Source organism: Citrus clementina, unplaced genomic scaffold (genome assembly GCF_000493195.1).
Source record: "Citrus clementina cultivar Clemenules unplaced genomic scaffold, Citrus_clementina_v1.0 scaffold_5, whole genome shotgun sequence".
Classification (NCBI taxonomy): Eukaryota; Viridiplantae; Streptophyta; class Magnoliopsida; order Sapindales; family Rutaceae; genus Citrus; species Citrus x clementina.
This window is the reverse complement of record NW_006262201.1, coordinates 42,660,901-42,686,642: the sequence shown is the minus strand read 5'-3', so window position 1 is coordinate 42,686,642 and position 25,742 is coordinate 42,660,901. Positions and strand designations below refer to the sequence as shown.

At 35.1% G+C, this 25,742-nt stretch overlaps 5 protein-coding genes across 5 annotated transcripts; 2 read left to right on the top strand and 3 right to left on the bottom strand.

The window, feature by feature from the left end:
• Positions 1-1,289: 1,289 nt before the first annotated feature.
• On the bottom strand, positions 1,290-4,169 carry LOC18040510 (U-box domain-containing protein 15). The gene is made up of 4 exons (XM_006435297.2): positions 3,831-4,169; positions 3,630-3,746; positions 2,906-3,331; positions 1,290-2,584 (listed from the first exon to the last, which is right to left on the bottom strand). Exons 1-4 carry the CDS (start codon positions 4,167-4,169, stop codon positions 1,535-1,537), a joined length of 1,932 nt encoding a protein of 643 aa, XP_006435360.1. The 3' UTR covers positions 1,290-1,534.
• A 1,620-nt stretch (positions 4,170-5,789) lies between these two features.
• On the top strand, positions 5,790-9,082 carry LOC18042850 (cyclin-B2-4). The gene is given in 13 exon segments (XM_006435295.2): positions 5,790-6,102; positions 6,201-6,265; positions 6,379-6,511; positions 6,872-6,928; positions 7,030-7,084; positions 7,163-7,315; positions 7,416-7,541; positions 7,685-7,774; positions 7,868-8,089; positions 8,197-8,295; positions 8,376-8,554; positions 8,624-8,708; positions 8,710-9,082. Coding segments are annotated over 12 exon segments (1,314 nt in total). The 5' UTR covers positions 5,790-6,102; positions 6,201-6,210; the 3' UTR covers positions 8,770-9,082.
• An 8-nt stretch (positions 9,083-9,090) lies between these two features.
• On the bottom strand, positions 9,091-12,599 carry LOC18041684 (N-acetylglucosaminyl-phosphatidylinositol de-N-acetylase). The gene is made up of 11 exons (XM_006435293.2): positions 12,208-12,599; positions 12,001-12,120; positions 11,865-11,916; positions 11,621-11,691; positions 11,083-11,147; positions 10,859-10,903; positions 10,687-10,767; positions 10,487-10,554; positions 9,850-9,898; positions 9,529-9,689; positions 9,091-9,414 (listed from the first exon to the last, which is right to left on the bottom strand). The coding sequence occupies exons 2-11, from the start codon at positions 12,107-12,109 to the stop codon at positions 9,345-9,347; spliced, it is 771 nt and encodes a 256-aa protein (XP_006435356.1). The 5' UTR covers positions 12,110-12,120; positions 12,208-12,599; the 3' UTR covers positions 9,091-9,344.
• Positions 12,600-12,933: 334 nt separating this feature from the next.
• LOC18041683 (BTB/POZ domain-containing protein At2g30600) lies at positions 12,934-19,271 on the top strand. The gene is given in 14 exon segments (XM_024183089.1): positions 12,934-13,157; positions 13,602-14,501; positions 14,839-15,165; positions 15,319-15,549; positions 15,898-15,921; positions 15,924-16,061; positions 16,566-16,778; positions 16,871-16,918; positions 17,035-17,093; positions 17,500-17,632; positions 17,736-17,810; positions 17,900-17,980; positions 18,141-18,209; positions 18,338-19,271. Coding segments are annotated over 13 exon segments (2,454 nt in total). The 5' UTR covers positions 12,934-13,157; positions 13,602-13,664; the 3' UTR covers positions 18,557-19,271.
• Positions 19,272-21,294: 2,023 nt separating this feature from the next.
• Positions 21,295-23,492, bottom strand: LOC18042918 (small nuclear ribonucleoprotein SmD3b). The gene is made up of 5 exons (XM_006435291.2): positions 23,200-23,492; positions 22,245-22,297; positions 22,051-22,117; positions 21,912-21,968; positions 21,295-21,625 (listed from the first exon to the last, which is right to left on the bottom strand). The coding sequence occupies exons 1-5, from the start codon at positions 23,356-23,358 to the stop codon at positions 21,563-21,565; spliced, it is 399 nt and encodes a 132-aa protein (XP_006435354.1). The 5' UTR covers positions 23,359-23,492; the 3' UTR covers positions 21,295-21,562.
• Between the last annotated feature and the right edge of the window lie 2,250 nt (positions 23,493-25,742).

Genomic DNA, 25,742 nt, shown 5'->3' with positions numbered 1-25,742 from the left:
ATTAATTAGCATGTAAATTCGTACGCGCTTGGTATGCCATGCCTACTTATACTCATTGGCGTGCTTCATTTCGGACTCAAATTTGCCTATGAAAACACGGCGTATATATCCTCGTGTGCGCTTTTCCGTGCCTTGTCGTTGTTCCACAAAGACGATTAATTCCGACAGCCGCCGAGTCATGACAAAATCTGCTTTTGTTCTTATGACGTCATCTTTAATCGCTCAGTTTTAAGTATCAGGGAATTGCGGGGCGCGGCCTGCTTTACTGTCATCCTCATTCAGTGTTCTCGTTCTTTTCTGAGATGCTGCTTCTGCTTGAACAAAACAGCCGCTTTGTTTTCTGATTTCGTTCACCATCTCAATCCCAGCCGTTGGATACTCAGCAGTAAGTTTCCATTATTTGAGGATTTTTTAAGTACCTCAGACGTACGATTTAATTGTTTTAGATTGAACCCTTTTTTGAATTTCAATCGTGGATACCGAATAACATTTATTTTTAATAATTTTTTAACTTTTTATCTTTGTAAAACATAACGAACAAGTAGTATAAGATTTGAGGTATGTTTTGTTGTTGCCGCTGTTGGTGGAAGAGTTGGTGCTAAGGTGGCGCCGGTTGTGGAGAATAGTGTTGAGGTGGATAAGGACCAGTTGGTTTTCATTCATTAACCATTTGTTCATTCTGTATTTTACTAAGATAAAAATTAAAATACAATAAGAAATCAGTATTGTTTAATATCTGTGATGATGATGGGTATGGTAATGATTCTGAGTCAGAGCTTGGATTGGAGAGAAAAAAATCAGAAAGACAAATGTTCGTACATATCAGCGTAGCCCAGCCCAGCCCAGCATTCTTTCTTTTCCACGATCAACTGCCCAATCTCAAGTGCGTCACATACAGTAGCATGGTTTCTCTCCCATTGAAAACTCTGTTCGCATCCCGGACAGACATTCGCCTCTTTCTCGGATATTTCTTAGTATCGAGGTATTGTAATTTAAAATTTATAATTATTATAAAAAAAATTATAATTATAGCTATAAAAATAAAAATAAAAATTTATAGTATGATAAAAATAATAAAAATATTATATATTTTTTAATCATCAAATCAATTTAGTTTTAGAATGTCAAGTTTACTAAATATTTTAGGATTGTAGTTTTTAAACTACAATTACTCAACCTTAATATTAAATAGAGTCTAAATAATAAAATTTGCAAATCACTTGCATCCGACAGAAATTAAAGGAAAAGAATTGTGTACTGTTAATTAATTGGGTTTTTATTTTTTTGCACTTGGGTTGGCATTTAGTTGATTCGAGGTATTGTATATTCTTCTTACGGCCATACTTATTTTTAAATTTCTCCTTCCTCTAGCACTGTCTTAGAAAGCGAGAGTCAACTTGATGTGATGATGTGGAGTTAAATTACTGTTATAACCCATCATTATAAACTTTTTAACGTGAAAACAAAGAGACTAATTCAATTTAACTTAAGAATCAAAGAAAGTTTTACGTACCAACTTGAAACTAATTAATTATTACAAGTGTTCGGACTTGCTAATAAGCTGCAAAAGAGCATTTGCCTTCCTCTGAGCTCTACTGGTTCCACCTTCTGTCAGCTGAATCAAATGCTCATAAACACCATACTGAAGTGCTGCTAAAATGAAAGAAGAATTGTTGGCTCCCAACTCAAGCAAAACTGCCGTTGCACACTCCTTGTTCTTCGGCGTGCCTTCTCTGATGTATTCGACAAGAGTTTCAATGAACGAGAGCTGTCCAATCTTATGTCGCCCTTCTGGATGCGTTGCAAGCAGTAAAAGGATTGAAAGTGCCTCATCTACCATGCCCAAATTTCTCTCCTCAAGTAAATTCATTAAGGGTAACACAATGCCAGCATCAATGGCCCTGGCCTTATTAGCTTGATTGAGGGACAAGTTAAAAAGCGCAGTCACAGCGTCCTTTTTACCTCTAATTGTCCCATTCTGTAACAAATCTACCAGTGGTGGGATCCCATCCGATAATCCTATGGTTATTTTATTCTCATCAAGCATTGATAAGCTAAACAAAGCTGCTGCTGAGTTTTCCCTTGCCTCTGTGCTTCCACTTTGCAAGATTTCAATTATAGCAGGAATGGCTCCTTGTTGAGCAATGAGTCTCTTGTTAGACTCATCGATCGATAAATTCAACACAGCTGTGACTGCGTGCTCTAGAATTTTGGAATCTGGATAGGGTAGCAGTTGAACTAGTGGAGGAATGGCTCCGCAATCGGCTATTAAAATCCTGTTCTCAGGATTCTCCTTAGACAGCAACCGAATTTTCCTGACAGCTTCCTTTTGAACTTCTAGCTTGCTAGAAGATAATTGTTCAACCAAAGACACGATTTCTTCTTTTTGTTCCGCGGTGCATTCTGAGGTTTCGGAATCATCCTTTTTCGGAAGCTTAAAATTGTTCTTCTCACACCATTGCAAGATCAAGTTCTTGAGGGCATAATTTGGTGCTATTGACAAATGAGCTAGTGTTTGCCTGGTTTTAGGACATGTCCTATGGTTGGAGTCGAACCACTTTTGTACACTTTCTCTTTCGAATGTCTTTATTATGTAAGAAATGAAAAAACAAGCTTGTTAGTTTGCACATCAGCAGACCATATGATTCCTAATTCAATCTACAAATATGTATATGCACGCACGCAGCAACGAACCAATAGCATTAATGTTAAATATGGTCTTTATCATGCATGCATATTCTTAAAATCTGAACCATCATCAAACTTGTTGGACTCTATACATACGCATGTACAAAGTTGACGAGATCTTATCCTTTATCGACTTTCCGTGTAAAGAATTGCCGGTCCATATGTTTATGTTAGGTTAGCTCTTGAAAATTCTTAAGTGAGTATGTATTATGATCACCTGTCCACTTGCGATGATGACGGGATCTCTCATAATCTCCAGTGTGATTGGACACAGAAATTCATGAGGGATCACCAAAGACAGGCTCTTCCCCAGCATCTTAGGAACAATAGGATCATCAAGCACATTAGTTATTTCCATGCCTGCAACTTGCTTGAATTTATTAAGAAGATCAATCATTTGCTGAATGCTTTCTGAACTTTGGCTTCCTCTTTCTTTAACAAGATTCCTTATAGCTATAGTTTCATACTTCAAGTCCTCAGTTGTGTGTAGGTTAATCTTTTTTGCCAGCCTTTCTACTATTGCAATGTCGGCATTTCTGTCTTCATTTTTAGAAAATACCACCATCATATCCATTGCAAGTTCTATGTCCTGTGTGTCTGTTCTTCTCTTTGCTCTTCTAAGTTGTAGGCACATAAGCTCAACCTGAAAAGCGATACATTGTATTTTTAAAATTCATATAATTTTTGTTTTAATAATTCTTGGCATATTAAAAATTTTATTATCAACATTTTGTCCGCTGTATTGAAATCTATAAGTCTAACTCATACTCAAATTAGTTCAAATTATCTCAAGCTTAACTATTCTCAACCAATGTGTAGAATAATATCTTTAATAAATACTCATTAATCCGTTTCCCGAATAACTATATCTTTTATATATGTAATTCCTTATCTCATTAGTATTTCTTAAAAGAATAATAATAATAGAAACAATAAAATACCTGTTCTTTAACTTCATCTGAGACACCAAGTTCATCAAAGTCCAAACCATCCAAAGCTGCGCTCAGTTTTTCACACACAGCATGGAACCTTATTATAACAGTCTCCATATCCAATGCCTGGATTGCAAACAATAATCAGAACAAAAATAAAAAGTGAAAAAAAATCCCGTAAAATATTAACATTTGAAAAAGTTAACCTACCAGATAAATCTTGCTGCCTTCATTGCAAAGTTTCAACAATTTTTTCGCCACAACTAGTGCCTTCTTTAAATTACACAAGGCAGCCATATTAGTTTCAGAGATGGGTGTGTCAAGTTCTCGAATTTCATCTATAAGTGGTAGTAAAAGCTTCATACGTCTAACAAGGCCATAACATTCTTTTTTTTGAGTTCTCCGGTAATCTCCAAGCTGAGCTACAGATTCAATGGCACTCAACATTTCTTGAATCACATTATCAATTTCTTGTGGGCTTGATGGTGCGAAATTTTCATTTTCTTCCTCCATGATAATCTCCCCTCCTCCCCGTCTTCCTCCCTCCATGATCACCATCTGCAGTTGATATTTCACAACAAAAATATCAAAATTTCAGTTTCTTAGCCAGGGTTTAGGGGTACGTATGTTAATTATTAGTTTTCTGAAAGCAACGATAGGGTTTTGATGGAAATAAACATATTTTAATTTCCAGAAAAAAGAGGGAAAGAAAAGCGTGAAATGCTCATTAACGAAACCTTAACCCTAGTTCCCATGGATTCCTTTCCGAATTTGGTCTGCTTCAGATTGATTCTGAAATTCTTGGCGGGCTTTTCGGGTAGCACAATGTCTTTCTAGGCAATATTCTTCCGGGATTTTGGTTCTTAAAAATAGAAACAAATTTTGAAAATTTGTTAATTTCATAAGGATCACCATACGTTCCTCGATGGTTTCAAACTATCTACTGCATCATTCAAAATCATAATGACACATGGCCTATATGTTCGAAATTAATAACAGTGTGATAGCCATCATGGTCCATGGTGTCATATGAGATTTCGTTAGCAATATCCGTTCATTCTTAACCATCATGAAGATATCGCAGTTCTCTTCTTTCCATAATTTTCTCCCCCACGATCTTATTGTTAATTAGTTGTGGAGGATCAAGTTTGTTTAATTAACTATACAAAATTGTTAAGCGTACATTACCCGACATTTCAAATAATACCTTGTATGCACATATGGATATTAATAAAATTAAATATTTAAAATGTCTATTCACCATCATCCCATCCATCCATATGCCATATGAATGCAACAATCTTTTTTTTTTTTTTTTTGAGACTGATTAATCATCAGATTACTGCATTACACAGATATTTACAACAACTGCTTATTGTAGCAGAGATATTACACTGATATTTACAATCAGATATACATGATTGGGACTTACATTATTACAATGAATTCTATGAAGTACATGCCCAATACAAATAACCCATCACAGGAGAGGATGTCCATACTCCACTTGCATTTCGCAAGGGAGAATGATATAAAGAACATTTAGCCCCCACAATGCTTTTGTGGGGGCTAGAACCGCTGCCCTCACAATGCTTGTGAGGGCAGCAGCCCACCACTTCGGCGAAGGCCGAAGTGGCATGAATGCAACAATCTTAAAAAAGCATAACGAACCTCAAGATCAAACTTAAGACAAAATGATAAGGTGAAATGAGAGTTTTGAAGTAATGGGTGTCATATTACGTACTGTAAACATCACTTGGTGCTGGGAGAATAAACATCAAATTATTTGACTGCCCCTTTAAGGCCAACAATCTCCTCCTCAACGACATCCAAATCGAATTTCGTGTGATTCACACCCAATCAGAAAGTGACATATGGTAATTAACATTGGATGAATCTAGTTATTGGCCACATAACAGAAGAAATAAGAACGTTGAGAAATTCTTTAAAGCCACCCATAGACAGTGTCCCTGGGCGGGGGTTCCCCTTGGTATCCGCTTGTACAAGAATTAATGAAGCGTGGAAGAAATTTTAATACAAGCGAATAACGATAAAAGGGATTTGCTGAGCGTGCATGCGTGTCACACAAAGAAGTGAAATTTTGAAACCACATGGCAAGATAACCGTTAAGCCTCGCACAGAAGAACGCAACTTTTGATTAACAAGATCCAACGGTCACAATTAACTAGCCGTTACATTTAAAAATATAACAGAGCCTGTTTTTGGCAGACATATATCCGCTCTTTACGACGACTCGATTTCGCTACCCATTTCGTCTTCTTTCTTTTCTTTTCTTTTTTTTTTCCTCCAGAACCCAGAAACCTAGAGAAACCAGAACCGAGAGAGAGAGAGATTCTAATCTGTGATTAATGGAGAGCTTCTGATCAATCTCTCTCTGTGATTCGCATTCGAGTTCAGGATCAACGCATGAAATTCAAATTTGTTTGATCGAAATCGATAAAGAAACCTCGCTGGATTCTGGGTACCGTATTGAGATTTTTATTTTATGATTTGGGCTTCTTCTTTTTTTTGAATTTTTTTATTATTCTTTTTTTTAATATTTATTGCTGTTCTTTGTAGATAAGTGAAAATGGCTGGATCAGACGAGAACAACCCAGTAGTTAATGGCCAATCAAATCTTCATGGTATAATTGAATCAAAGTTTGATTCTTTCTTTAGCAAATTTGATTCAAATTTTTTTAATTTGAGTGTTAAACCCTAATTCAAGAAATGGGTTCTTTTGGTTTTGATGTAAAAGGGTGTATACGTGCTGGAGGAGGAAAGTTCGTGGGGGCGGTTGGGCAAAATCGGCGAGCATTAAGTGCCATTAATCGGAACATAATCGCAGCTCCACCTTATCCTTGTGCAGTGAACAAAAGAACTTTGTCCGAGTAATTTCTTAGAACCCCCAGTGTTTTATTTTCTGTTTGGTTGATAGTATAAGAGAGTACGAAGAACAGGAATTTCTATTATTTTCAGTTAAGTTCACTCAATAAATTCAAATAAGACAAGAAATTGTATTTGGTGCTCAATGAGTGCGGGTTTCTCTGTTCTATTTGCCCTTATCTCTTCGCAGAATAAAAGATTTTGGGAATTATGTTTATCTTCAATTTCCCTTGTTAGATGACTATTTAAGTTAATCTCAACTAAGCAGAAGGAGCTTTATGTTGATTTTTTAAGTTATTTTTTTGGTTAGCCACTTTTGATTTTCTTCTTCTTCTTCTTCTTCTCATTCTTATTATTTTATGTAGAAGCAATGCAATCTGTGATAAGAACCCACCTATTCCGGTGCATCGACCAATTACTAGGTGAGTAGCTGCCCATTGTTTGCAGTTCTTAACCACTTTCTAGTTGTGCCAAAATGTAACTTCTCATTGGTCTTTTTGGGATGATTTTGCTGTTTGTGTAGGAAGTTTGCCGCTGAGATAGCTAACAAGCAGCAGCAACTAAAACCAGAGATTGAGGTGCCATTTTTGTGAATTAACAAATTATTTTAAATTTTTTCGTCCATCATAAAATTGAATTGATGATTGCTTTAACAGGAAACTAAGAAATCAGCGCAAGTGGTCCCTATTTCAAGTGAGCTGGATGATCGTACCATCAAAGATGTGCACAATTATAAACCAACCACTGAATCAACTGTGCCGATGTTCGTGCAACACACTGAAGCTATGCTGGAGGAGATTGATCGCATGGTATTTAGACAGCCTCCTACTGCTATTTAACCTTTTCCTGTTTTCATGAACTGGTATCAATCTCATTGGCTGAGAGTTGCGGATGTTTTATTTTCTACAGGAGGAGGACGAATTGGAAGATGTAGCTGAAGATCCAGTTATGGACATAGACTACGAAGAGAAGAAGAATCCGCAAGCTGTTGTTGAATATATTGACGATATATATAACTTCTACAAGAAAGCAGAGGTCATTCATAAATTCTCTAATATTTCTGTTCACTCACAACTATAAGGCAATAGCTTTTCACAGCTTGTTACTGGAATATGTGTTTCTGTGATAACTAAAATAGCTGCAGAATGCTAACATTCTATATCAATGTTTGCCTGCAGAGTTCTGGCTATGTCCCACCAAACTACATGGCCCAGCAATTTGATATCAATGAGAGGATGAGAGGCATCCTCATTGACTGGCTAATTGAGGTACATAAACACTTTTACCATCATCTTATACCCCAGCAATCCGATATTAATGTGACATTAAGGTATCAGTAACAATCTTGATGGAATTCACAGGTTCACTACAAGTTTGAACTAATGGAAGAGACCTTATATCTTACTGTTAATCTCATCGATAGATTCTTAACAGTCCAACCAGTAGTAAGGAAGAAGCTCCAGCTAGTAGGTGTAACTGCCATGCTTCTTGCATGCAAATATGAAGAAGTATCAGTTCCTGTGGTGGAGGATCTAATCCTAATATCTGATAAGGCATACAGCAGAAAAGAAGTGCTTGATATGGTATGCTTGATTGAAACAGATTTCTAACTACAAGTTTCAATTTTCCATGTGAATTAGAACAGTTCAGAGTTGGAATATGAATATATGACAATATATTCGTGCTGCAGGAGAAGTTAATGGTCAATACCTTACAGTTTAATATGTCTGTTCCCACTCCGTATGTGTTTATGAGGAGGTTTCTTAAAGCTTCTCAATCCGACAAAAAGGTTTGTTATATTACTGGACTGGTTTTAGGTTTTTTAGCTTTTCAAGTTCTGATCAGACTGATTTTATTATGACCTAGCAGCTTGAGCTTCTGTCATTCTTCTTGATAGAGCTTTGCCTTGTTGAATATGAAATGCTCAAGTTTCCGCCTTCTCTGTTAGCTGCTGCTGCTGTTTACACAGCTCAGTGTACTCTAAGTGGGTTTAAACAATGGAGCAAGACCAGTGAGTGGTATACCAGCTACTCGGAAGAACAACTTCTGTAAGTATTCTTTTCCTTCATAACATTACAGGTTATTGATGTTATTACTGATTATTGGTGTTTCTGCAGTGAATGCTCAAGGCTGATGGTTATTTTCCATCAGAAGGCAGGAACTGGGAAGCTCACTGGTGTACACCGAAAGTATAGTACATCAAAAATTTGGTTATGCTGCAAAAACACGGCTACCTAACTTTCTCCTAGGGGCCGGATTCTAGCAATGACCAAGGAATTAGGAATTCAGCATTCTATGGGGGGTGTGTGCGCAGTTGAGCAACAGAAGTTGCCCCTGGGAACTTCATCACCACAACTGATTTTGGTGTCTTTCAATTCTATCTTTCTTTTTCCTTAACATAAATGGTTCTTTTTCTTCCAGTGGGGATAAATAATGGAATTTAATCTGAATGACAAGTGTAATTGATATGTATGACAACGCTTGAGGCACATTTGAAGCCTAAATGGCAAAATTCCATTCGAAGCATAATGACAGAATTTCCATTTGGCCAAAATACATGTTATTGTTGTTACTTAGAGCAAAATAATGGAATTTAATCTGAATGACAAGTGTAATTGATATGTATGACAACGCTTGAGGCACATTTGAAGCCTAAATGGCAAAATTCCATTCGAAGCATAATGACAGAATTTCCATTTGGCCAAAATACATGTTATTGTTGTTACTTAGAGCAAAATAAAGTTGGACACGTTTAATCCGGATTGTGCATCTTAAGTACAAAATAAAAGCACAGCTGTTAAGCTGTTACAAATATGTAATCCTTAAAATCATATGTGCCTAATCGTTAATCCTTTTGAGGGTGTTTACATAAGTATAGCTGGAGAATGATACAAACAGCTTCCGGAACCTGCAGATTTATCATAATTTAGGATAAATGGAAAAATGAGAGAACGGAGTTGACTTGGCAATGAACTAAAGGTTGAATGAAAGTTAAGGATTGAAAGAATAGAGGAAGTCACACCAAACCCATTGGCTATGGTGCTGCGACATAGCTAGAAAGCTTTTCTTAGGGTGTTCGTTTAGCAAGCAATGAACCTGTCCTCTGCGGTACTGCGTGGCAGATAAGATGGATAACCAGATATCAAGGGGTCCACTATACTTGCGCAATATGTTGGTGGTCATCTGAGAGGAAAAATACAACAAAAATAGGGGCCCACTCAGAATGTATGTCAGTGACAACAAGAAGTTCCAGATATTCCAGTTTAAAGAATAGCAGAACAGATAGATTGCCTAGTAAACAGGAAATGAAAACAGAAGATAAGGAAAGACAAAACAGACTTACAAGTTCCCATGCCTCAATGTTTCTTTCTGAAGTTCCATTCAAGTAGCTCCTGCTTACAATTATAGTAGATAAAAAACAATGTTAATTTCCATAAAATCTAGCAAAGCATTAGCCATCCACTAAATCTGCCAACAAGTTATCATCCCTTAAACAGTAGTAGCAAGAACCCAACTGCCAGTTTACATAAACAAAAGAGTTGTCAATCATTTTCTTCATCTTTGCTACGCTTAAGCTTCATTACTATACCATCTTAAGGAAACTTATTGAAGATTTTGCGTAACTATTAAAATAAAAATATTTCTAATAACATTCTTCCAATTATGTGCACGAGAGTACAACAACATAATTTGTACAACGGCAAGTTTACATAAACAACGGATTTGTCACTCATTTTCTTTATCTATGCTATGCTTAAGCTTTCATTAGTATACTATCTTATGAAACTTATTGAAGATTTTGCATAACTATTAAAATTAAACAAATTTCTAATGACATTCTTTCTTTCAATTATGTGCATGGAGAGTATGACGACATAATTTGTACACCATCCTCAATGACTTTTACTTCTTCGTTTATGACAGGTCAGCCAGCAAATATATCATCAATTCAATATATAGTTAAAGAATCTTTGACTTACCATATCCCATGATGCACATCACGATGGTTACAATGACCCGAAACACCATAGTTATCAAAGGTGATTATCTGGAATACCATGTTAGAAAACTTTCACAACTCTTAAGCGAATAGATGTGCACATTTTGCTATAAAATGGCAATCAAACTAAGTGACAGGGAACAAAGTAGTTAATGAGATTAACTGGAGAAAAGATCTCACCAAGTCAATGCTACAATTAACAACTTCCTCTTCAACAATCTTTGCAAGTGACTTATGATTCCACAATTTGTCAAAGCCATCCTAACACAGTAGCTAAATCAAATTGAAGTCAAACTTATGTAATGAATATTTGTTTAAACAATAGCAGAAGGATTTCAAGATATAGGGTCACCTGGAAATCTACAAGATCCAGGACCTTCACTTGTTCCAATGGAATCTGCGTAAATGAACCAAACGTTAAACAAGTAGAAGCCAACCACAAAGTCCTTCATTTGCTTGGTGCTTTCTGCTATCACTAACGAGAGTGAAGCATAGTGGATTAAACATTTACTCAACAAAAGTTAAAAACACTGAAATGTTAGTTCTAGCTTGTTTTCACACCAAATTACACATTACCTTGAGAACTGCACAAGCCCGATGGAGCTCATCTTTTCTGATGTTTCCCATTCCATCTGCATTACCTGCTTAAAGTAAAACTAAAGGTTAATATATACATAGAAAACAAAAACATTAATGAATGATGACATGATTTACTGTCCCTCTCAGCAATATGCAAAAGGTAAAATCAGGAACAAATGGAAACTTTACACTTGTCACAAACTAACACTCGTACCATCCCATTTGAAACCGAACAGATAACAAAGATTTATGATGAACAATCATTCATTGTCAATTCAGTTTTCATCTCTTAAAGCAGCAATTTACATCCTTAACAAATGACACCCACTAACATGCATGCACTAAGCTGCTATAAGCTAAAAAGTAAAGTCTTTTTGCATTTACAGGAGATGGTGGAGGTAGAATTCAGTGGCTTTATATGCCTATTTCATCGTCAGGCATTGAGAGCCAACCAAATTCATAAAGCATAATGAAGCCTATGTAACCCAATGGACTGAATGATGAAACTGAATAGTTAATAAAGATATCATATTACCATTTGACATGCATAATATGTGAAGATTATGTCGCCTCGAAGTCAGGTAATTAATTGTTGGAGAGAAAAACCTGCAAAAACGCCACATGTTGATTTGTTTCAACAGAATTAGAAACTAACAAAGATTATAATTGGATGATCGGAAACTAACATAGTTGATGTAAAACTAACATTAATCAAGTATAAATGTGAGAACAAAAGGTTGCAGAAAGCAAATTACTAGTCCGTTTTCGATAACACTTACATAGATTCATCATCTGGGTGAGCAATAACCAGCAACACATTTTTCTTGTCACCTGATTTTAACAAGTAAAGGGTTTACTAAAAACAACCACAAAAATTACCAAAAACAGAAGAAACACAAATAGGAATAATTTTACCGGTAGTAAGAAATGCGGCATTGGACTGAGAACGTGAAGAGTTGAGAATTTTGAATAGAGAAGCCACCCAGACTACTATTGTTGATACAATTACTAGCAGCCAAGACATCTAGAGCGCGCCTGCAAAATATTGAACACTGAAATTGTGACGAAAATAATTCTCATATATAAGGAATTTCGTCGAACATGTTACGGGCGAGAGTCAACCTGAACCAATTATAATTCTTTAATTCGACACTGGATCTTGAGGCAGCAAAAGCGACAGAGCCCAAAAGGGCGATATTGTTTAATCTGACGAGCACTGCGGGTACGATCTGACTACCACCCCACTTTCAGTAAATTCTTTTACTGTGGGTGTGTAAAAAAAAAAAAAAAAACCCGGTGCAATGCCCACATAGATAACTACTAAGCAACCCGTGCCTCTGAACCCAATCCCTCATTTGGGCTATCCCAATGGATGCCTAGACTGCAAGCCCTTCGCCTGTGTCAGCCAGCCCAGTTCTCGTTCTCCAATTCTTTTACAAGTACCAAAATTCAAAATTGAAAAAGAAAATTATTTACGAATTTTTTTTAGAGAACGAGAGAGAGTCGCCTAAGGCTTTCTACTGAACAATGGAATGGGTACAAAAAAATAATACGATCCCGAGAATGTCCAGCTGGAGTGACGTCAGAAGTGGACGAAATTTGTGGTGGATCAGGATCAGACTTGCCACAGTGCATGGCAACTTGCCACGTTTCACTTTCATTCACCGATCATGCCATAAATTCCCAGCAAATACCCCACACTCCACAGTTGCTTCGCTGGCACTCTAATCCGTTAACCAAATTGCCATTTTTTTTTCACCAAATAATAAAGGCATATATATTTTTTGAAAATACATTCATGACGATTGACGACTAATATATCAATACTTCAAAAGAAATTCGATTTTATAAAATGAATTTTAATTACAGAAATTTGTGAGCAAAGTTCCAAACTGTAGTTTATTATCATTTGATCAAAAATCAGGGACCCTCATGTTATTACTCCAATTCCACTTCCATTTCCCTTTCACTTGTTCGGCAACATCAACTGCTTCCTTGTTGTTTTAAATATCCTGTTCGTGTATGGTTCCCAGTTTCGTGTGTAGTTGGCTAACGGACATTGTTTCTTCAAGGTATGAAAATAAATACCCACCATGAGAATTTTTTTCTTTGTAGCTGATATTTCGTTGTCCCTTTCCATGACCATTTCATTTATTGTCTCTTTTCTGGATTTTTGTGGGCCGGGTTCTTGTGTTATTGGTTGAGATTTTTATATAATTGACGAAGATTTGTGGTGTAGGATTGATAGTGAGCTTCTGATTGATATTTACAGTTTGTAAGTGGGTTCAGATTTTTCGTCGAGTTGGTCAGTTGTTGCAACTTCTGGATTCCTTTCAGATAGTGATGCTTTAACTTTAATTGTTCCATTTAACCATATATATTGTGAATTTTAAGTACAAATCTAATGTTGTCATGTGTTTTTGATTGACTTTATTGAGTTTGTTGTAAATGGCTGGTGTAAATTTTAGAGCCAGGTATTTTGTAATTTCCCAATGATTTTTTTTTTCTTTTTCCAGAAAATTGGCTGCTGTCTCTCTCTGTCTCTCAGGTCTATATTAACATTCTTGATTTTCGGTTTGATGTGTCAGTTAAGGGGAACTGGCAGAGGAAAGATGGCTGAGAAAAAAGAGAAAAAATTCCTTACAGTAGCTCCGTTTGAGTGTGCTTGGAGAAAAGATTTGAAATTCCGGGAAGCTGGGAGGGGTTGTGTGGCTTTTGAAGCTTTTGCTCACAATGATGTAACGGTTGTTTTTAGAGAGAATGTGGGAAGCCAACATTATCATTATAAGAGAGATAACAGTCCTCATTATACTGTAATTATTGGTAGTAATAGGAATCGTAGGTTGAAAATTGAGGTGGATGGAAAAACTGTGGTTGATGTGGCTGGTGTTGGTCTTTGTTGTTCTTCTGCATTTCAGAGTTATTGGATCAGTATCTATGATGGGTTGATTAGTATTGGTAAGGGAAGGTACCCTTTTCAGAATCTTGTGTTTCAATGGCTTGATTCGAGTCCGAATTGCAGTGTTCGATATGTTGGACTAAGTAGCTGGGATAAACATGTTGGGTATAGGAATGTCAATGTTTTGCCACTAACACAGAATCACATAATGCTTTGGAAACATGTGGATTGTGATAAATATGAAGAGGAAGAGGATGGTGATGTGGAAATGATGATAGATGAACGCACCGGTTATGAAAAATGGGGGCTTGAAAACTTTTTTGAGAGTTGGGAATTATCTGATATGTTCTTCATTGTTGGTACTGAGGAAAAGCTTGTCCCAGCCCACAAGGTTATCTTGCAAGCATCTGGTAATTTCCCTTTGAGTTTGACAGGTGAAGGCATTGTTCAGCTGCAAGAAGTAATATATCCAATCCTACATGCACTGCTCCAGTTTATTTACACGGGGCGGACCCAGGTATCCATTTTTCTCACCACTCGTCTCAACTATCCGATACATCTCGCAGCATTGTCCTGTTGCTTAATTTCTTTGCCTTCAAATCATATCTTTTGTAGTTTTGAAATTGGCATTCTGGTTTGGGTTCAAGGATTGTGGTTTAACCTCTCTGGTTTCATTTCTGGCTCATGTCATATTTCATATCTATTCATCTTGCATCTATCTCCTCCTTGCTTTTTTACTCGATATCTGTCTTTCTTTTCATCTCTGTTTCTTTTAAGCAAATTCTAAGTAGTGAGAATTATTTCAAGCTTTTTTAATATTATTTAAACTCAAATGTGGTTTTTGTCTGGTGTAGATTTCAGAGCCACTACTTGGTCCCTTATGGGCTTTGAGCTCACAATTTCAAGTGATGCCATTGGTGAAGCAGTGTGAGGAGACAATGGAACGATTTAAGCTAAATAAAAAATTGTTTGATTTGGGTAAAAATGTGGAATTGTCATATCCAAGCTCTCGGCCCCACTGTACAGTCTTTCCCTTTGGTCTCCCCATCAATTCACAAAGGCTCAAGCAGTTGGCCTCAAATTGCGAGTATGCTGATGTAAACATTTACGTTGAGAGCCATGGTCTTGTTGCCCAATCTCATAAAATTATTCTCAGCTTATGGAGTGTTCCATTTGCCAAAGTAAGCCAACTTGATATTTCTTCATTTTTGTGTCTCCTTTATGCCCTTTGTGAAGTAAACAGCATATATTCATATTGATTGTCTTGTGTTTTGGTAATATTTGTTTTATCAATTTACTAGAAATGATTGAAAAGTAGTTATTTGCAATGACAGATGTTCACAAATGGAATGAGTGAGAGCTATTCCTCAGATGTTCATCTCAGAGATGTGTCACTAAAAGCATTCAAGATAATGCTCGAGTTCATGTACAGTGGCGAGCTCAATATAGAAGATAGCTTGGATTTTGGTAGCTTGTTACTCCAGCTTCTCATTTTGTCTGATCAATTTGGAGTCACCCTCCTTCATCAGGAATGCTGCAAATTGCTTTTAGAATGCTTCTCGGAGGTAGTCTAGTAATCCTTATTGTACAATTAACTTGATATGAAGATTTTATAAGCATAATTTATCATGTTGTCACAATTGCTTTTTGTATGACTCGAACTAAATGAACGGAGAAGATACCTGCGGTTTCGGACTTCTGAAAACAAAAGAAGAGAACCCTTTTGTTGAATTAAAAGATATTGATTTCTTTCATGTACATATTATATGCAGGGATGGAGTTCTCCTAGTGGATGAAGGTCATACAACATCAGTTTTTCTATTATGCACAAGTTTATTGGACGAGGAAGCAGACAAATTTGGCAAAGTAATTGTGCTGTTGCTGTTAAAGCTAACTGTTGAACTTTGTTGCAGGACTCAGTATGTCCAATCCTTCAAGGTGGGTTACACCGATTTCGTCTTGTAAACTTATTGAAGAAACATGTGAAAGGAAATTTGCATTGCACTTTGACTACTGCACAACTGCGAGCCTTGACTTTGTCTTCTTAGATGAGGCAACTTTTAGCAGTATCATTCGGGTAGGTGCTTGCTTTATAATAGCTAACTTACTTTAAGATTCATGGTGGACTAAAGCATTTAAATACACTCACTTCTTCTAGAACAAGCTGATATGGTCCAGTAGCTTGCTACCATGAGGGTGCAAGTTCTCCACGAGTGGAGACTAGTTGCTAACTTTAAGAGTTGGGAATGACAAAATAGTCGGGGATAACTCTCTTGCTCTAATTTTTTTCCCCTTTTTTTGGTTCACATACAAGAATGGGTCCTGAAGTGCTCCGAGGGTATTTGTTGGGATCTGACCCACCGATTACTGAGTTTGAGTATAGGACTTGGACTAATGATTCAGTTTAAGGGGTGAAAGTTTTAATGTCTTAAGTCACAATTCTTAAACCTTAGTGGATTAGGATTACATGAAAATTACTTCACAGTGATAGGGTTCTATCCTAGAAGTAATAGCCAATAGATAGTGTTCAGTGCTTTGGTTAAATGTAATTATTTATCAGAACAAATTATGGGCTTTGCAGCACCCGGACCTGACGGTGACATCTGAAGAAAGAGTTCTCAATGCTATCCTCATGTGGGGCATGAAAGCAAAGGAATTGTGTGGGTGGGAGGAGATGGATGAACTAATTATAAAATTAACTCCTGAACTAGTTTTTGAGGAGAGGCTTCAGTCAGTTAATTACTTATTGCCATTTGTGCGATTTCCATTACTGCCACATGCCCTGTTGAAGAAGGTATGTTGGCCTGGATGAACATTTTATTGTGATTCTTTTACGAATGAGATTGAGAGCTTGGTCTGACTTGCTTTTCTGTAATGATGTTGCAGATGGAGAACAGCTGTCTCAATAGACAGATTCCTATTTTTGATAATCTTGTGAGTTTGACAGTTTTATTTCGGGATAATAACTTGAATTAAAAAATTGACATTCCTCTCTCTGTCTCTTTTTGACTTGAACTATCTTGTAATGTTTTTCAATGTTAATGAGTCAGGTGAAGGAGGCCATCATTTTCATAGAATCTGGATTGGCAGTGCCAGGAAGCAACCAAAGGTAAGCATTAAGTATCATCATGCATCTTGATCTTGCATCATTACAACCTTTTTCTTTTTTTTTTGGGTTTTGGGAGGGGGGGTTTCTATTATGGACTTAAAATAAATTTCCTGATTCTTAATTTTATTCATCTTGTGGTTGATGGTCTAACCTAATTTCTATTATCCTGGAATAGTTTGCTTCTAAATGCTTCATAGGAATTATATCATACGAGGTTATTTTTTAAAATAAAATATCGTAACTTCCAGATGAGCTGGTCTTCAATTCTGAAAGAAACTCTATGCAACCTCGTTTGTTTAGTTATTTCAATAGTCTTTGCTTCCATTTGTAGTAAATTCTATGATGACATGTTATTTAGTGATGACAAGCTTAAGAAGAAGTTAGGTAATGTGATCATACTTTGCAGTGTGAGATTTCAACATAGACGATCTAGTTTCAAGGAGCTCCAGTACATATGTGATGGTGACAGCAATGGAGTTTTGTACTTTGCTGGCACATCATATGGGGAGCATCCATGGGTGAATCCAGTTCTGGCTAAGGTAAATTCCTTGGACTATTTCATTTTATTTTATTTTATTTTTTTGGTGGGTGGGGCGGCAAAGGATTAATTTTTTGAGTACCTTATTAAATCGGATGTTTCAGAGAATTAACATTACAGCTAGCAGTCCCATTTCGCGATACACTGATCCCAAGGCTTTGGCTTCAAGAACTTACCAGGTATGTTGAAGCAAACATTAGGGTTAAAAATGCAAAGGAATTACCCCAAGTTTTATGAAATTGTACTTGGATGACTTTTTTCACTTCAGGGATTATCTTTTGCTGGGCCTCGGATGGAAGATGGACACAATTGCACTTGGTGGATGGTCGACATTGGCCAAGATCACCAGGTTTCTTTCATTTACTTGACTTCAATTAGTTGTACTCCTTAAGTAAGAGATCATTAATGTTGCTCTTCATTCTATCGATTCAGTCACATAGAGTTCCTCATTATAGTAACAATATTAAGTAGTTAAAATCAGGACTGACTCAAGATGTGTATTGATGCAGCTTATGTGCAATTACTACACCTTGAGAATGGATGGGTCCAGGGCTTACATAAGATATTGGAATTTTCAGGTAAAATGATCTTCAGCTGCACTTGTTTTTAGTCAATATTCTTTTATTGGTCATGAAATTGGTATCAAAATAAACCCAAGTGAAGTGACGGCGAATTAAGAGCTTTTGGTGAATTATCTCCATTGTAGGGCTCTATGGATGGAAAGAGCTGGACAAACCTCAGAGTTCATGAGAATGATCAAACAATGTGCAAGCATGGTCAATTTGCATCGTGGGCGGTAATTGGACCAAATGCACTGCGTCCATTTAGATTCTTTCGGGTTGTTCTCATGGGGCCTACTGCCGATGCTGCTAACTCCTGGAACTTTTGCATCTGCTTCTTGGAACTATATGGCTACTTCCATTGATTTGAGAGGAGAGCGTGGGTTTATTTTGTTTAGTGTAACAAAATTTTTCAGCAGTGTTGTGTTGTGTATTTTGCTTATCGGCAAGTAATGGCCGGCAATGTATGGGTAATAAAATAGTATAGCTGATGATAAGAAAACTTATAAGTGGGGGGCTAACAAATCTCTCTCATGGTATTTATTGTATTGGTATGTGCCCTAGAATAAGCGAACTCTGTCTCACATGTAAAAAATTAAGAGCTTTATTGTCTTGCAGCAGTTTGAGAGAGACATTTAACCTAGCCCCCATGGTTATGCATGGGGTATCAGCAGTGTGAACGACCTTAAATTCTTGTCAGACTATAAGAATGTGAGGACAAGCACTGTGCAAAATGACTTGGAGGTTCTTGCATACGGGAGTGTGATCGGTACAATAATCGCTCTTGTGAATCATGCAAATTAAGTGGTAGCAACAAGAACCGGGAGATTCTGCAGCTAGCAATAGCACATTTATTAATTATCTGATCAGGAGAGAACAGAAAAAGGTTGACATGTATATGCATCAAGTCGCGTGAAAATGAGTGAATGCGGTAAGTTAAATTAAAACCACCCAAAGATGGCAACAAGGGAGACTTTGTTAGAGCTGCGTGCTCTCGCAGGGAATAAACCAATAAAACGAAAGGCAACAGGTCGCCGTGCCATTTCGAATAAGGTGTTGAATTGGCAAAAAAAAAAAAAAGGAGAAGAAGAAGAAGAAGAAGAAGAAGGAATAAAAGCAAAAAATCAGAGCAGATATGATCTATAGCAGACAAGATGGCCAATGAAAGAAATTAGTCACCAAATAAATTAATGTGATGAACCACGCGGCACAGGGACCGCGGTACCAAATCTTCTTTTGAATGCTAATCCTTCTTCAAGAACAAATGGGTGCGTGTAGTTGGAGTACTAAAAGTGGGGATCGGACCATTTTTCCAAATTTTATTCTAATCTCACTGTTAAGAGCACTAGGATTTTCTTATCTTGGGCCACAAGATAATCTTAATTTTATAAAGAAAGTTATGGCATGTGGTGAGCCGTTAGGTCCGGATTATATTGTCAATCAATCAAACATAACAATCTATAAATATCAAAATTATAATTATTTATGATAAACGTACTAAAAATATTAATTTTGATAATGTAAATTATAAACCATGCTAATTATCGTCATTAATTTCACATTAAATTATATTACTATTTTAGTTTATATAATTATTAAATATTTTTGTAATTTCAAATATGCATTTTAAATTAATTATTAAATTCAAAATATAAATTTTGATAAAATAATAGATTATTAAATAACAATAATATAAATATTAAAAATATATTTAATAAATGGAAATAAAAATTTATTTAAATTATGATTTATATTTAATTAATATCATTGACATTGATTGGTATAATTAATAATACAAGATTTTTAGTTTATAATAATAATAACTTGTAAATCATAATATTATGATATAACTTATTATAAGTAAAAATATTAAAATATTTTGATATTAAAAATGTTTTTTTATATTTTATATAAAATGAATTTTCATTTGTATTGATTCAATTAATTGTGAATAAGTAAATATTTATTTATTTTTTATTAATTTTAATAATAGTAATTAAAAAAATTATTATTACAATCCAATCTAATCATGAATTACACCAAATACAAGACATTATTAAATATAATTATATCTTATCTCATCCCATTTCATTTTATCCTATCCTACCCTGCATACCAAGCACACTCAAAAAGTACTTGTATATCTGCGAACTCTTTCTACCCATACCAAGCACACTCAAAAAGTACTTGTATATCTGCGAACTCTTTGGAATGGACAATGAGACCAGCCAAAATTATATAGTATTAGTCAATATAACCCAATATGAAAACAAAAAAACACTTTAATACTGCATCTATCATTCAGTAATCAAAATAGGTTGGAATTAAAATCAGAATAAGTTGTTTATTAAAACTGTAAAAAACAAAATCGAAATAAATTGTATCAATATTAATATATTTACTTAAAATTACAATCGGAATGAATAAATTATTAAAATATCCTTAATTATTAACATTACTATTATTCTTCTTCTACTTTTTTAAGAGTTATTATTGTTGTTGTTGTTAGAAAAGGGTTCAGCTACTTTGCCTAAGAGGCAACTAATCCCGAAATTTTCGTATACACAACAAGGCGTTGGATTTAACCCCAATTCAATCCAACGGCTTTTATTTAAATGGCCTAATAAATTTTAGTGCCAAGCCCACGCATTTTATTAGTTGATTGAAAATTTGAAATCTTGGATTCAATTGTTTTTGCATGGGTACCTTCAATTTGATTATTTTCGCGGCATGTAACAGCCGCAGCCGCCCACGGCCGTGGTCCAGTTGAAAATTGCGGCTTGTATTTCTTCTTATCCACAAATTTACATTTAGGCTTTTGAAAAATAACGACTGCATGACTTCCTTGCGTCAAATGTTATGCAGGGACAAATCAACATGAGCTAGTGATTTGGGAATTTTTTTGTCCCAATCAAGATAACCATAAATTTGGCGAGATAACAAGCGCAATCACCTAATTTCTCTCTATTTCAAAAATCATAAGCCATATATACTAATACAATCAAATTACCCAACCAAAAACTGCAATCACCTAATTCCCCTCACTCCTGAAAATTACCCAGGTAAATATACCCATTCACAATTTATGCAATGCAATGATCCCTGCTGGAAATTGTGCTCAACTCAAACACATTATAGAAATATCACATGTTAGTAATATTCAAATTCAATACATTACTACAAAAATGCAAGTCCAGGTAACATTCCCCACCCTATTTGTAACAACTTAAGCTAGAATAATAATCATCCTTTTACATGGAGCTTGAGGGTCACAATGGCAGGAATTTTCAACTGAAGGCATGAACTACAGTAAACTAAGCAATGATCCAGGACCAAGGAGATTAGCAACCATTCTTCCAAAAAGCGGATGACTACCTTCGAACAGGCGGCACAACGCCCCTGCCAGGTGCTGCTCCACGCCCAGCTGCTGCAGCCTGCACCCAAAAAAATAAAAAATGGTTTGGTAAGTAAGAATTGGCCATAAATATAGGTTACACATGATCTGGTTTGAAAGCCTGAACCATTACATAACAAACAAAACTGCAACTTAAGCACTTGTTTTTCATGCAAAAACAGTAACCTAGCAACAATCCATCCTTCGGGGGTCCAAATGAATTTGGAACATCCAAGTATCTTTTACATTGATTAAAGTGACTCCTAATGTTGATAAAACTTGAAATATTTTTTTATTTTTAAAGAGAGAGAGAGAGAGAGACTTACTTTAGCCCGCATAGCAACAGCTCTACCCCGGCCAACTCCAATCGATGAGCTTTTACCCTTCAAGACACAGAGAGTATTATAAGTCACAAATTACAAAGTGAGCTATTAAGAGTCTATTTAACTACCAACTGTAAGGTACCTTGATTCTAGCATCGAGACGTTTGAACATTGGAGCATTCTTCAACATGTCTGGTATGACCATAAACCTGTGGAAATTGCAAATTTCAAATTATTTCCAGGCAGTTCACTTATATTTAAATAGCTAACAAACATCTCAGTTGATGCATGGTAAACTTGATGATTATAACCAAAATGACATGGGTATCTCAGTACCTGACTTTGCTGCCCCTAATGAACACATGCTCAAGCTGAGAGACCTTTCCATCCTGTTGAGAAAGAAACTGACTAAATTCAGTAAAATAAATAAATAAATAAATAACTATTCAAGCTTGAAAGATCTACATAAATAGAAGATAATTTCAGTACAAAAGTCTAGTACACAACCAAAATAGTGAAAAAGAAAAAATCATTAGAGCAGGATGACGACTTTGAGAAAAGTATACAAGACTCAATTGAAGGATCAAATTAGATTCAAGCTTACACACAAGCCACTTAGCCAGGACAAAAAGATAAGCACGACCTAAGCAACTATTTATTTCAATGTGCTCCCTACCGTCCTCCCTCTATCTCTTTTGCCTCTTCAGATATCATAGTCAAATATATATATATACATATATTTTTTTTTGCCCCCAATAATTTACGTGAAACCAATAAGAAAACATAAAAATTTGGCATCGGCATAAAAAAAAGGTTCAGGGACTTCTAATCATCAGTGAATAAAGAAGACAAATCATCTCTAGTTCATCTAGTTTTATTATTCTGAAATATCTCTGTGAAAGAATATGGATTCCATGACAAGCCAGGCATAATAACAAGCTAAATTTCTTTTCAAAGTTTTTATCCTATGCCATGTCATATCATTAAATAATTCAAACCCCAAATTCAGAATCATACTAAACCCAGAACCCAAATATTAGGGTTTAACAACCACTGCACAAAAATTTCAAAAATCATATTCTTCCCTAAAACCCAAAACATCAGGGTTTAGCAGCCACTGGGTAATAACGGCTTATTCACTATGACTTTCCTGGGAAAATTCACCAATCTAGATGTTACATTCATCAGATCAATAAATCGCATAAAAAAATCAAATTTAGGGTTTGCGCAAAATCGCATACTAAGTCAAAAACAAGCAATAATTAAACAAACGAATAGCTAATTAGAGTGCCTTAGCAGTGTAAGTGATGTTCTCGAGCTGGCAATTCCAGTTATCTTCACATTCTACCATGCTTCCTCGATAGAGCTCTCCGCTCTTGAGCTCGACGGTTACCACGTGCCCCGAGGCCTCGTGAAGTAACTTCACTGGTATGCCCAAGCTTCTGCTCATGGCTTCTCTTCTTTTCTCTCTGTGCCTCACAAATGCTGTGTGCAAGTAAAAGTAAAACCCTAATCGACAACGTGCCCGCTGTTTTTAGACCGAAGAGGAGTCTGTGAACAGTGATTTAATTTAAAGACGCATTATGAAAAAGTTTGGGGCAATTTTGTCATATGACAACTTGGAAAGGGAATTTTGGTACTGAAAATCTGAAATAGTTTAAAGAAGCTTTGACGTGGCGCAGTTTTGATGACGCAGCAGGCAGCAGCTGTGGGGCCAGAGGTACCGAACGGGAGAGACCGAGCCCAAAGCCTGTGCGGCCTTGCTGGTTCGGATTGCCGAGGCCCGTCGAATTTGTTCGTGGCCCAGATTTTCAAGTGGATAGTGACCTTATCGGGTCACCCGTCACCCCCACGAAGCCTACTTCAAATCTCTTTTTTCCAATTTAAAATGTCTCTCTCTTTCTGCAGCAAATCCATTCCATTATTGCTAAACTCGACGCTAGGCTACGTAAAATAAATTGGATGAATAAAACACCTTTTACTTTTACAAATTGTACAGTGTATAATACTATTAGTATTTAGGATTCCGCTACGTTATGTTAAGTGTAACGTACATCCACACACAGCAACAGTTCCTATGGTGAGATCCGTTACTGTTGCTGTGTGTGGCGTATGTTACGCTTAACGTAACGTAGCACCGGCCTAGTATTTAATGCCTCAAATTTATTTGAATATAGTGAATGAATTAATGTCCTAACCGGATGAAAGATCAATTGTTGAATAATAGTATAATTACATACGTAAAAATAATAATATATTTTGCAGTGTTATCTTTAAACATTTTCAACATATAAAAATATGGCAATTACAATTGTAAATGAATTGAATTTGAAAGATTTTAATAAATATGAATTTTCATACCATTTTCTATTGATTTTTTTTTTCAAAATTATAATATTATTTGAATTATGCCCTACTACATTAAACTTCTAGCACTGAACACATTCTCATGTTGGACTTCAATCATGATACTTCGAATCATGTCTTTGTTTTGTATTGTCTTGCGTAATATAATATTTTTTCATATATAAATTATGTGATGTAATTATTTTTTTTTTAATTTACCTAATTACAAAGAAAAAAATACAATAATCATTACAATTTTAGTAATTTTATATTGTTAAATTTAATGTCAGAATCTTTTAATTATAGGTTTCAATCCTCCCACTCCCACAGCTGACCCGATGGGAATTTTACAAAAATATTTTAGACGACCATCTAATTTGACACCACCATTGTGTAGTGTAAAATTTACCGCGGTTAAAAAAATGAAACAAACGAAAAATTTAAGAAGAAAAAACTTGTCAGATGTAAATTTGTAAGCATATATGATTGTTTAAAGTCAATTTGGCATTTCAAAATGTGTTAAAACCAGTTTATAATGCTATAGTTTTTAAAATAATTGTTATAAATGTTGTTAGTTATGAAGAGAATTAATTAAATGTTTGGTAAATTTTATTTTCAAAAGTATTATGAGTTTTAAAAATAATTATATGTATTCAGTAAATTTTGTTGTCAAATTACCATTGGAATTCTAATGATTAGAATAGATATAACACTCAATAAAATTTATTGACATATTTATAAACATGTATAAATGATTTTTTTTAATTGTATATATAATAGTGACAACTAAAAGAGATGTTTTTATTTTATTAAATTTGTTGTTTATTTTTTATTTTAATAATAATAATAATAATAATAATAATAATAATAATAAACTCTTTAAGTTTAATGATTTTATTTCCTATTTGAATAATGATAATTTTGAAATTTTACAATATAAGTGAGGATATATAAGGAATTGTATTAATTATAAAACTAATTATCAAAATCATATTTTGAAAAGTTGCTTTTTTCTATTTTTCAAAATCTGTTGTATAATGAAACTTTTTTTCTTAAGTGATTTAAAAAAAATTATCCAACACCAAAATTAACTTTAATTTTTCAAAAATTACTTTTAAGCCTCTAAAAGTTATTCCAAAAGAGTCCTTAACCATATTTGAATAACTTTTATGTTATTATCTCTTTAATGATAATCAATTATAACTATTTGTAAACTATAGAGAATTTAATTCATGAAGAGAGACTCTTTATTATAGTGAGTCTAAATGCATTCATTGAAGAGCGGGCCTTTTCACATCTCTCAAAATTCCTCATAAAATTTATTTTTAATTGAAATTACTTAAAAAACCGAACACAAATTAATTCATTTTTTTAATTGAAATTTAATTAAACATTTAGATAAACAATTATTTTAATAAATATTTTACACCTACCCCATTTCATAAAACTAATGTTAGGCACCCAATATTCAAGTCTTAATCTGATTCC

Coding starts and splice junctions, on each gene's coding strand:
- LOC18042918 (XM_006435291.2), bottom strand. CDS start 23,358: ATGAGCAGAAGCTTGGGCATACCAGTGAAGTTACTTCACGAGGCCTCG. Junction 22,118..22,244: donor ATTAGGGGCAGCAAAGTCAG/GTACTGAGATAC, acceptor CAATTTCCACAG/GTTTATGGTCATACCAGACA. Junction 21,969..22,050: donor GTCTCGATGCTAGAATCAAG/GTACCTTACAGT, acceptor TGTGTCTTGAAG/GGTAAAAGCTCATCGATTGG.
- LOC18041684 (XM_006435293.2), bottom strand. CDS start 12,109: ATGTCTTGGCTGCTAGTAATTGTATCAACAATAGTAGTCTGGGTGGCT. Junction 9,690..9,849: donor ACATTGAGGCATGGGAACTT/GTAAGTCTGTTT, acceptor TTTTCCTCTCAG/ATGACCACCAACATATTGCG. Junction 9,415..9,528: donor CACCATAGCCAATGGGTTTG/GTGTGACTTCCT, acceptor ATAAATCTGCAG/GTTCCGGAAGCTGTTTGTAT.
- LOC18040510 (XM_006435297.2), bottom strand. CDS start 4,169: ATGGAGGGAGGAAGACGGGGAGGAGGGGAGATTATCATGGAGGAAGAA. Junction 3,747..3,830: donor AAGGCAGCAAGATTTATCTG/GTAGGTTAACTT, acceptor TTTGCAATCCAG/GCATTGGATATGGAGACTGT. Junction 2,585..2,905: donor TCATCATCGCAAGTGGACAG/GTGATCATAATA, acceptor TACATAATAAAG/ACATTCGAAAGAGAAAGTGT.